Source organism: Rhineura floridana, chromosome 4 (genome assembly GCF_030035675.1).
Source record: "Rhineura floridana isolate rRhiFlo1 chromosome 4, rRhiFlo1.hap2, whole genome shotgun sequence".
NCBI lineage: Eukaryota > Metazoa > Chordata > Lepidosauria > Squamata > Rhineuridae > Rhineura > Rhineura floridana.
In genome coordinates, this window is record NC_084483.1 from 187,974,614 (window position 1) to 187,986,212 (window position 11,599).

General features: G+C 40.7%; 1 protein-coding gene across 1 annotated transcript in view; it reads left to right on the plus strand.

Moving 5' to 3' along the window:
• Positions 1-9,544, plus strand: part of LOC133384521 (myelin and lymphocyte protein-like) — a 66,495-nt gene extending 56,951 nt beyond the window's left edge. The window contains exons 2-4 of the mRNA XM_061626470.1: positions 3,552-3,719; positions 5,000-5,146; positions 9,470-9,544. Coding sequence (XP_061482454.1) covers positions 3,552-3,719; positions 5,000-5,146; positions 9,470-9,544 — 390 coding nt within the window. The remainder of the gene's footprint in view (positions 1-3,551; positions 3,720-4,999; positions 5,147-9,469) is intronic.
• The last annotated feature ends 2,055 nt before the right edge of the window (positions 9,545-11,599 follow it).

Genomic DNA, 11,599 nt, shown 5'->3' on the forward strand with positions numbered 1-11,599 from the left:
GTGAAGAAGCAGATTCGTCAAAATAAAATAGACCAAAAAGAGAATAGTCCCAGACAATATAATGTTTCTCGGAATAGAAATCCCTCTTCTGTTTATATCTTTAGAATGCACTTCCAGGACAGCTTTTTGCAATAGAAACAGAGATAAGCTGTTAATTTCGTGAATAACAGAGAAGAGTTATAGCTCACCCAGAAGTTCTTTAAAGCTGATTCATTTGACAAATCTCTTTTTGCTGCAACAATTTAAACCAAGTAAAAAAAATAATAGAAAGAAGGGTGCTTGCCTGTTAGTCCGTTTTCTCTTTGAAGAAAAGATAAACGTATCGCATTAATCAGATAGAGCTTGTTCGGAAGTCCGTCCGGCATTGCTGGCTGGACCTTTTCTCATAAATTAATGAAATCCAGTCCTCCCAACAAAAACAGGCTTTTGAGGTTGATCTCTACGTTTCTCCCTGCCCGGGAGAAATTTCATCAGTCAAAAAAAAATGTTCTGACTGATTTATATCTGAATAAGCTTCTTTTGAGGTGGGAGCCCGTCTCAAAAGCAGGCACAAGCGAAGTCACCCTTCCCGGAAGTCACATTTAGGGTTCTTCTGACTGTGTTTCTATCTCCTTTTGCTTTTGCTTTCCTTCTCTCTTTAACCATATTAAGAGTTTCGTCAGTCATCCATTGAGGTCTTTCTTTTTAACTAGAGGTATTAACTTTTTGCATTCTTCCTCGATAATGTCTCTGACCTCACTCTATAGTTCTTCTGGTTCTCTGTTAATTAATTTTAAAGCCGCAAATCTGTTCCTTATTTGATCTTTAAATTCTTTTGGGATGTTATCTAAATTGTATTTTGGCATTATGATTGCTTTGTTGTTCTTCTTCAGCTTTACTCTGATTTTCAATACGACCAGTTTGTGATCTGTACTGCAGTCTGCACCTGGTCTTGTTTTTGCAGAAAGTATGGAACTTCTCCATCTTCTCTTACCAATTATATAATCAATTTGATTCCTATATTGACCATCTGGTGTTGTCCACATGTACAGTCGTCTTTTCAGTTGCTCAAAAAATGTGTTCGCAAGAAACAAATTATTGGCTTCACAGAATTCAGTAAGTCTTTCTCCTGCTTCATTTCTGTCTCCTAAGCCCCATTTCCCTACAATTGCTAGTTCTTCTCTGTTCCCTACTGTTGCATTCCAGTCCCTCATGATTATCAGCACATCTTGTTTTTGTGTGTGATCAATTTCTTCCTGTACGTGTGCATAAAATCTCTCCAATTCTTCTTCTTTTGCGTTTGCTGTTGGAGCGTAGACTTGGATGATGGTTATGTTGATAGGTTTCCCGTTTAATCTCATTGATATCACTCGCTCAGACCTTGCGTTGTAGCTCCTAATTGCTCTTGCTACATCACTTCTCACTATTAAAGCAACTCCATTTTTTCTTGATTTCTCATTTCCTGCATAAAATATTTTGTAGGTGCCTGATTGAAAATGTCCCATTGCAGTCCATTTCAATTCACTCACGCCAAGTATTGTAATGTTGATATGCTCCATTTCTTGCTTGACAATTTCTAACTTTCCCTGGTTCATGCTTCTCACATTTCATGTTCTTATTGTGTGCGTCATACAACTCCGGACTCTCCTTTTGCATCTGTGTGCATCAACCTCTGGGCTTCCTTTTGACTTTGACCCAGCTCCGTCATTAGTCACAGCGGTACTCGTACTTGTCCTTTGTTCTTCCCCAGTAGCTCTCTGAGTGCCTTCTGACCTGGGGGTCTCATCTTCCAGCACTATCTCGTATTGCATTTTGGATACTCTGTTCATAGGGTTTTTGTGGTAAGAGGTATTCAGAGGTGGTTTACCATTGCCTTCCTCTGAGTTTGGATGCATCTTAGTCTGATGTCTCAGCTTTGACCATTCTGCCTTGGGTGCCCTGCTAGGAGTCTAGACCAAGAAGCTTCTTGGTCTAGACTTCTGGTGGCATTGCTTTCAGCTTCTTCAACACTCTCAAACCCACTCACCACGTTAAGGTGTGCATCCTAAAGGAGGAACAGTATGGGTAGTGTCATGAAATCTGGCCCCCAAGAGCCACGATTTGCATGCTTCAGACCCAATTCCCACCCTTTGGGTAATTGATCTGGAACCCAATCACCACATTCCCCTTGCTAAGGCTGTGCAAACCAACACCAACCCTGCAAGGTAGAAGATAGGCTGCCACCACCCCTTCACTGGTTCAACTCTGAGCTAGGGGAACTCAGAGCCCAGAAATAGGTAAACCAAGGTTCAGTGAGACAAGAGCCAAACAAACACTCCTTGTCCAGAAACCTCTGGTAAAACCAAAATATACTCCTACTTTACTCTTTGGTAGTTTTGTGGTCAAATGGTCAAGGTGCTGGATTCAGAACCACTCTTACCTCACTCAGTGAATACACCAGGTTAATAAGAAGTAGGTTTATTAAAAACATAAGTGCACATTTAAGACAGACATAGCAGTAAAACAATTCCTCAAAACCACACACCCAACCAGGGGTTTGGGTATAACATAAGAGAGTTCAACACACAACAGAAAATAACAAACTGTCTAGCCTGTCTACTTACTTAAGAGGTAGTTGATGGTAAGTCTCATCTCTCCTCAGAGAGAATAGCATCAGGTTGGTAAGAAGCAATGGAACCCCACATAGGTAACCACCCTACAAGATGGAATCCCAGGGGAACAAAGGCTGTGGGTCTCAGACCCTATACTTAAGGAAAAAGAAACCCAACAGTCCAGGATGAATTAACCAATCAGGGGCTTTCTGATGTAATCATCTTCCCGAAGCTTCTTCACTTTTTCGCGCCTTGCAGGCCCCCCTCCCATCTCTGTTCTCAACCTTCTCAGGCCTGCATGACCTTGAGTACCAGGCTCTCAGCGATTAGCAGAGATAAACAGGTGTTTCGGTTCAGGCCTCCCAACTGCTTGCAGCTGGAAATGAAACTTAACATTTTCCTCTCACAGAGGCCCGTCTCCTTCCAAGATGTACTCCCACAATTCCCTGTAACTGAGCCATGATACAAAAACCAGGTTACAGAAATTTACAGAAATTTACAAGAGACAAGTAGCCTCTGCAAACTGGTGTTAGGTAACAGCAAGGCAGTATGATGTAATGGTTAGAGTGTTGGAGTAGGATCAGAGAGAAGGTGGTTCAAATCCATATTTGGCCTTGAAGCTGGATCAGTTTGAGCCAGTTCCTCTTTCTCAGTCTGAACTACCTCACAAGGCTGTTGTGAGGATAAAGTGTGTGTGTGTTTGTGGGGACTAGAGATGTGAAGACCTGTAAAAAAGACCTAAAAAACAGAATAAAACAGGAAAGCAAAACAAACAACCACCCAGTTCCCCCCCTCCCATTTTTCCATTTTTTGCCCTGGGCCTTTTCACATCTCTGGGAGGGCCATGTCCTTGGAGAAAAGGTGAGATATAAATGTAATACATAAAAAAGAGAAAGAAATGTTAGTCTATCTGGTTAAGGCTTGTAAGGACTCTGTGATACTCCTCTAGTGACTAAACTATGTTTATTACCTTTCTTGTAGGTTTTTGGTGGCCTGGTCTGGATCCTGGTGGCTTCTACTAAAGTAACTTCGGACATAAGTACAGGCTGGGTGATGTTCGTCTCAGTGTTTTGCTTTGTAATCTCAACACTGCTTTTGTTCTTATATATGTGTGGAGCTCACGGAGGGAAGTCTGCTTGGGTTGCTTTGGTAAGTTTCTTGGGAAGGATGAAAACACCAAAAAATTTCCTCCTCCTGCCCAAATACTGGGCTATTCATCCATGCATTAAGTATCCCTCATGATTAACTCACATGGTCCAGATTAACTGGTGAGACAAGCAAAGGAAAGATGCACAGCAAAACTAGAGTTTAAACAAACCACAGTTCCCAGTGTTGAGACACAAAGCAAGAAACTGTTTTGTTTAAAAATGGAAACAGATGCTCCCAGTCTCCTCCTCGTGGCTGTAAAACAGGAGGGAGAATGTGTGAGTCAGAGACTCACTACAACATTCACACACAGAGACAACCCATGGTTACCCATTACATCTTAGTGTGCCTTAGTGTGCAACAAGAAATCTATTTAAATAAAGCACAAAGTACTCACCCACAGAGAAGGCTGCCTACCATATATTTGTATGATTTACTCCTCTGACCTTGTTAACCTTCCAGTTTTGAGGTATTTCCAGATCAGTGACTCTTGCAGATTGTTGTCTAAAAGTTCACAAACCTTGCTTGTGTTTGAAAACTGTGTCATTGATTTTGTTCAGAATGCAGCATGCATCTGCTCCTGAATACAGCAGCATGTATCACTTTCAGAAGCAGTTACTCCTGCCAGGGTATCCTATAAAACTGCCATTGTTGAAACTGTTCTTGTGTAAATTTGTATATTTGTTAGCAGAGAAATTCAGCAGTCTGCAATGTGTGTGTGCCAGTGTGTGTGTGTTACCTAAGTAGCAGGCTTTTACCCTGCGTTGAGATCACTGAGACTTAAGACTTAGTAAAATAAGAAAAGCTACTTTATTTATAGAAATACATAGTAGATAGAAAGGCATACCTAGTTCTAACTAACTAAGTTGGAGGCACAATGCCGAGGCTTGGGAGTTGCCCTCATGGCTCAGGAGAGAGCGAGCAGAGACAAAGGTGTCTTCTCTCTCTCGGACAGTCGGAGAAGAGAAGAGAAGGAAAGGGCGGAAGTAGGAGGGTCAGGTAAGCTTCCCTTATCAGTCTAACAGCTGGAAGTCAGTCAGAGCATCACAGGTAAAGGTAATCAAGCCTATCCATCTGGAGGACCCTAGATCTATCCCCCTTCTAGGAACATAAACAAAAGAACAAGAGTTGTTCTTGCCCCACTTCCAACAGAAACGAAGCAAAACATGCTTCCACCAGTATTGGATGTTCACTGGCATGAGAATAGGGTGGGGATGCCAGCCTTTGTCCTAATGCCTCTTCTAGCACTATTCTTAGGGTCTTTGTGGTGTTTTCTTTTCCAGGATGCTTTCTACCAAGTAATTGCTTCTCTCTTCTACTTGAGTGCGGCAGTTGTGCTAGGCTTCACTACCTACTTGATTAAAAGGCTTTTTATTGAGTCTCCGGTTCCATTACTGTACAAATACTACCAAATAGATATTGCTGCAGTGGTGAGTATACATCTTTTCATACAAATGCGAATGTGTAGGCTTCCAGAGAGGAGCTCATAGCCGCCTTGCTCCTTCCTCCTCCTTTTTTGCTTCCATGCCACACTGAGCTAAACCAAGGTTTAGCATGTCATCTGAACTAGGTTAAGCTTTCTCCTCAGTAACCATTGGCTGTAGTCAAGAACAAACTTTGGCTTATCATGTCATGTGAACTAGGTCAGTCAAGATCCCAAACATCCAGATAAACCATAAGTGTATTTTATTGAGATACAGCTGGGGTGTACAGGGAGAAAGAGACCCAATTGTTGGCTTCTGAGCAGGGAGGTGGGAAATCGCCTTAACCAAGCTGACTCAAACCTAATACAAACTTAGGCTGTGAGCACACTAGTCACCTACAGCAAAGCATTTTCATTGGCCACACCTGGATGGGAAATGGGTTGATCTACCAATCTAATGCAAAATCTCTTTGAAGTGAATTTTTGAAATGAAATGAATCTTTATTGCTCAGAGTCATAGGCTACCACAATTGAACACCTGTAAAAGGAAAATACAAAATACATATTAAAATACAAGTCATATTTCAACAAAACATAGTTTAGCAACATGCAGTAAAGGAACAACAATACATTTCAAATAAAATTTCCTCTCCTGAGCGAAAGGTACCCTGACACACCACATGACTTAGTATAAAAATACTACAGTCATAATAGAATCAGGGCACATCCCACTCATGCCACAAGGTGTTTTTGATATCTAACTGTTACTTTTCCCACAGCTAGAGCAAATTTTGCCACCTGAGTAGTTATAAATATATCATTGCCTGCTAGCAGAATGCATATACGCTCCAGGGAAGGACTATTGGACAAGGAGCGAAGGATGTGGGAAAGAAATTTAAGCCTTGGGGACAGCTTAGTAAATAATGTACAATGTCCTCAACTTCACCAGATTCACAGATACAAACTCTTTGTTGGGTTGGAATGTTAGAAAACCTCCCATCCAGAAAAGCAGAGGGCATAGTCGCAAAGCTGTGAAAGATTTTCTCAAAGGCACCACTGTCAGAAATGTGAAGTATTCCTCCATGCCAAATGTTGTTTTATATAGTGGGTACTAAATAGAATATGACATTTGGGTAACTGAATGGAGGTCCCACCATTTAGAATAAAGTTGGATTCTTTCTTTGAACAGCTGTTTAACTCTAGCAGAAGAGAAGGAAGGTAAAACCTCTGTGTTGATCCCATCAGCAGACAGAGTAGATTTATCAGAATTTACCCAGCAGCTTTGGATGGAGTTTGCAGTTGTTCTAGAAAGCATTTCTTTGGCAGGCACAAATCATTCATACAAGCCAACTTCAGCCAATACAAGGCACGTGAAACATGAGCACAGGATTCTGTAGAATATTGTCCTGTTTCTGCCCTCAAAAGAAATGCAGGTGTGCTTTGAGGGGCAGCTAGTTATGAAGGAATTCTGCACAACCTCAAGAACAGAGACATTTGTATACCCCCAAAGCTCTGCGCTATAGAGCACTTGTAGAACTATCTTCTTCTGAAACACCTCAACTGCAGGTGCAACCAAGCTCCCTCCTTGGAACTTAGAGAAACACATCAGTGATTGTATGGAATGGGGGGATTTCAACTTAAATGTATCCAGATGTGACTTCCATGAAAGTTGGGCATTGAACCCAAGTATCTGAATTATGTTGTTCAATGGGTTTATCATCCAACTTCCACACATTTTTTCTTCTTCTTCCCAAAAACCACCACTTTTGTTTTGGCATGATTGATAAATAGATGCTCCTTTGAACAAAACATACTCAAACTTCTTAATAACCTTCGCATCCCAATTAATGCAGTGGAAATCATAGCTATGACATCAGCATATGAGAGGACAGAGAGCTTGGCATCGAAAACTGAAACTGGAAAATATTCTGAACCATTCAAATCACGAACAATGCCATTGATATAAAAATTAAAAAGGGAGGGAGCCAAGAGGCATCCCTGGCATACTCCTCTATTGGTTGGTATATTTTCTGAGAGTAATCCCAAGCCTTACCCTGAGAGTTATATTAGAGCGCAGCATTTGTATTAAATACAATAACCTTCTGTCAATATTAGTGGCAGATAACTTTTGCCACAACTGGCCTCCGTCAGTGAGATCAAAGGCAGAAGTAAAATCCACAAAGGCAACGAAAAGCTCTTTTCTGCAATTTTGGGAGTATTTCTGGATCAGGTGATGTAGAATAAAGCACTGATGTGTTGTGGACTTTCCCTTTATAAACCTGCCTGCTCTTCAGCAATGGCTGAGTTCTTAGTAGCCCAAGATTCCAATTTGCATAGCAAGTATTTAGAATACAATTTTGCAATGGCACTGAGCAGGCTAATCAGTCTAAAACTTTTTGGATCTGTCTTAGCACTTCTTTTATGAATGGGCACAACTATATTTACTCCTCAACCCTGAGTAGTTTTCCTATGATGGTTTATATAGGTGAACATTGTAGCAAAAACTGGGCACCACCAGGCAGGATTTGATCTCAACAATTCTGCAAGAAGCATTTTTTTTAAACACACTCAAGCTGATCCCACCAGGTTTCACAGTAAAAAGGGGTGGGGTTTGACTAGTGTTGTGTACCCCATTTTTCAGAAAAGAGAGGTGAAGATTCATTGGAACCGGCAGAACAGAAAGTCTGTCTCTACCCATTGTGAGGTAGTTCTAACGTGTGTTTGGAAAAACACATCAGATTGTAAATGGAATACACTGAAGTACAAAGGACTATAGAATATAGCCAGGAACTATAGAATGGGGCATCCTGAAAATTGAAAAACAAAAATGAGCTTCTAGTCCTCTGGGATGCGAAGAGAAGTCTTAAGTTGTATGTTGGCAATGGCTTGTGTCTTCTTAAAGCTAGGATGCTGGCCAGGTGTGGATGGATGGGAGGCAGGATTTCACTGTTTTGCATCTCCCTGCATCTGTCTTGCCTAATGATGCTCATGTGTTATTTATATAACTTTAAAATACCACAAATTGTATTGAGCTTGGTGAAGAAACTCTGGTTATCAGCTGAATATACATAACCCTGCACATAGCTTAACCAAGTCCACAAGAACCCTCTGCAGATATTCATATTGTATACCATGAAATCTCATAGAGACTGAGATCATGGCGGTGGATCCTACCTCTAATCTACGCACATTCACTCAGATGCCTGTAGGTAGCCTACACATGCAGAATGTTATGTCTTTAAGGTGCTCTCTGCACCATCTAAAACTCTACAGCAGGAATGGGGAATCTATAACCCTCCAGATGTTGTTGGATTCCAACTCCCATCACCCCCAGCCAGCATGGCCAATGGTCAGGGATGATCTATGTTCCAACCACAAGTTCCCCATCCAGGAAATCAAATTGCATCTGAACATCAGGAAAAACGTCCTAACTGTTAGAGCAGTATGGCAATGGAAACGATTACCTAGGGAGGTGATGGGTTCTTCAACACTGGAGGCCTTCAAGAGGCAGCTGAACAGCCACCTGTCAGGTATGCTTTAATTTGGATTCCTGCATTGAGCAACCAACTCTGTGATTCTATCCCTGCCCTACAGAGCTCTAGGCTGCAGGGGAAATGCTGTCTGTGCATGCGTGCACACCCCCTCCACACTTCATATTCACTGCACATAGTTTGAATATCAGCACAGAATTAAGAACAGGTAACAAACATCCTAAAACACAGACAGTCTGACCAGCTGAAGTTAGACAATGCCCCATTGATTTCAGTCGGGCTCCTGTTGAACTTGATGGGAATGCTGGACATGTTTAGGTTTTGTGTGTGTGCCAACAATATTTTATGTTGCAATATTAGAGCAGATGTACCTACCTCAATGGAAGATTAGAAAGAACATGCTTCCAATTGAAGGGCTTACTCATGCTTCTGGCTCTCTTGTAACCATTCGAAGTCTGTGCTCCGTGAACAGGCAAAAACTAGTAATTTATGTTGCACCATTGGTGCGCATGTTGCATTGCAGGGAAACAGAGAAAGACGGGCCTGTGAGATAGGGAGGTGTTTTAAATTTAAAAGTGTGGAAGGAGAAGGAATAGTCCTAAGGGTCAAATGAAAGCAAATGTCATTGTATTTGGCTGAAGGCTAAGCTAAAGGCAAGGAAAAGGAGGGGGCTGAAGAGGATATATTGGATAAGTGCTGTTCTAGGAGAAAGTTCAGAGATGAGGGAAGACTAGTGGACAAAGTGGGAAATGACCGTACGGAAGTGAAAGGTACTCATGAATACACATGAGCTCATTTTGTCAAATCAACAGACTAAACCCTCTTCTTTTCTCTCATAGGTTTTTGCCTACGTCGCTACATTAACATACGTGATCCATATGGTGTTCTCACTGCTGAGATGGAAATCCTCTTAAAAAACCCCAAATGTCCTTTTAAATTGAATTTTGCAGATGTATTTGGTCAGTTACTTTCTAAGTGTATCTAAAGGATTGTCTTTCTTTTGAAAATTTGTATGCACAATGGTGTACTTTTATTGTATTTTGACCGAAAAATCCTTGAGGATCTATTTTTAGCTTAACCCCCACCCCCTCCCCGAGTTTTGGCCAGACAGCTTGTGGAACAGAGGAAAATGGGAATCTCTCTTAAATGTATTTGTATTAACAATGCCTGAACCTGGAGGACAGTACCACCACTACTTAGCTTCTGCAAATTAAGCCCCTCTGAGCATTCCATCCTCAAAGCTCTATAACTGCCACCTTGGTAACAGCATGATGAAGGCGGAAGCTGAAACGTTTTGTTAATATAATAAAAACTTCTGTTTGGTTAATCACAATTACGTTTATATATATATATTAGGTGATTAACGGAATCCTTATAGAGATCCAGAGCAAGCTTGAGTGAAGTTCTGTTTGTTGCTTTCAAAACTGTCTTATCTGTATTAACAATGCCCTTTATATAAATGGAGGTCAAATCTGTACAATAAAAAGCTTCAAGTAAACTTATCTATTGGGACCTTTTGGTTGCTCTCTTTTTTTAAAAAAAAGCTTTTCACTGATATATACCTCCTTCATGAGCAGTGAGGTAGCCAAGCTTGCAGATCACACAAAACTATTCAGAAAGACAGAAACAAAAGCAGATTGCAAAGAGCTACAGAAGAGTCTCTCTGAACTGAGTGAATGGGCCACAAAATGGGAAAAGCGGTTCGATGTAAGTTAGAGGAAACTGATGCACATGGGGGAGGGGAGGCTAATTTCACATTACAGGCGTAGCAGAAATTTGATTCAGTTTGCATTTACTTCTGAAACAATATGAGAACTGAAACACAGCCATCCTTTAAAATTAATGCTTATCCAAATTTTGCAATGCAGTTCTCCAATTAAACAATGTTTAGAAAAATGTATATATTGGGGGAAATGTGCATAAAAATGACTATATTAGTGAAAATAACATGCGAAAATGCATTTTGTCAGGAGAAATCGCTTGCAAAAACGTGTACATTAGTCAAAACTGCATGCAAAATGTGTTTATTAGGGAAAATTCACACTAAAATGATGACGAATTTTCATGAGGATTTTAAAAAAAAACCCTGAAATTGCTGCAGAAATGTGGAAAGAGATTTTGAGGTCATGGTGGGTAACTCAATGAAAACCTAAATGTGGTGTGTGAGAGCTGTGAAAAAGAGGAATTCCATTCTAGGGATCATTAAAATATGAGATAGTGTCTCAATTAATGGTGCCCCAATTTTGGAATGCCCTCACAGATCCAGTTGGCACTGGCCCTGGTGAGTTTTAGCTGTCTTTTGAAGGCATTTTTATTTAGCCAGGCATTTGATTGATTTATTGGGAAGTGATACATGTTTCACCCTTGCTGAGTTGCTTTGTGACTTGATCTACTGTCCTCGCTTGTATTACAATTGTTTAATTATTATTATTATTGTATGATATATGTTGTTACCTGCTCTGGGATTTAGAACAGGCTAAAAGTGCCCTAAATAAATAAAGGGATCAGAAATAAAGCTGCCAATATCATAATGTCTTTATAAAAATCTACACATGGACTATTGTGTCCAGTACTGGTTGCTGTACCTCACAAAGGCTATCTAATAGACTAGGGTAACCAAAACTATTAGAGGGAATGGAACAACTCCCGTAGGAGGAAGGATTACAATGTTTGGGGGCAGTTTAGCTTTATCTGCTACAATGAGGCTGGGAGCCTTAGGTCTGGTGGCCAAATATGGCCCTCCAGGCCTCTCTGTCTGGCCCTTGGAACTTTCTCCAGGCCACACTCCTCACTCCTTCACATCCCAGGTGTTTGTGCCTGGCTTGGAAATTTTATTTAAATATTATTTTATTATGTTCATAATATTGAAAAGTTGTTTTTACTTACTGTTATATTTGTTATGTTACTGTTTTATTATTTTTTATTTGGAAATTGTTTCTGAGATGTATTTCTGTTGTTGTTGAAAGCTG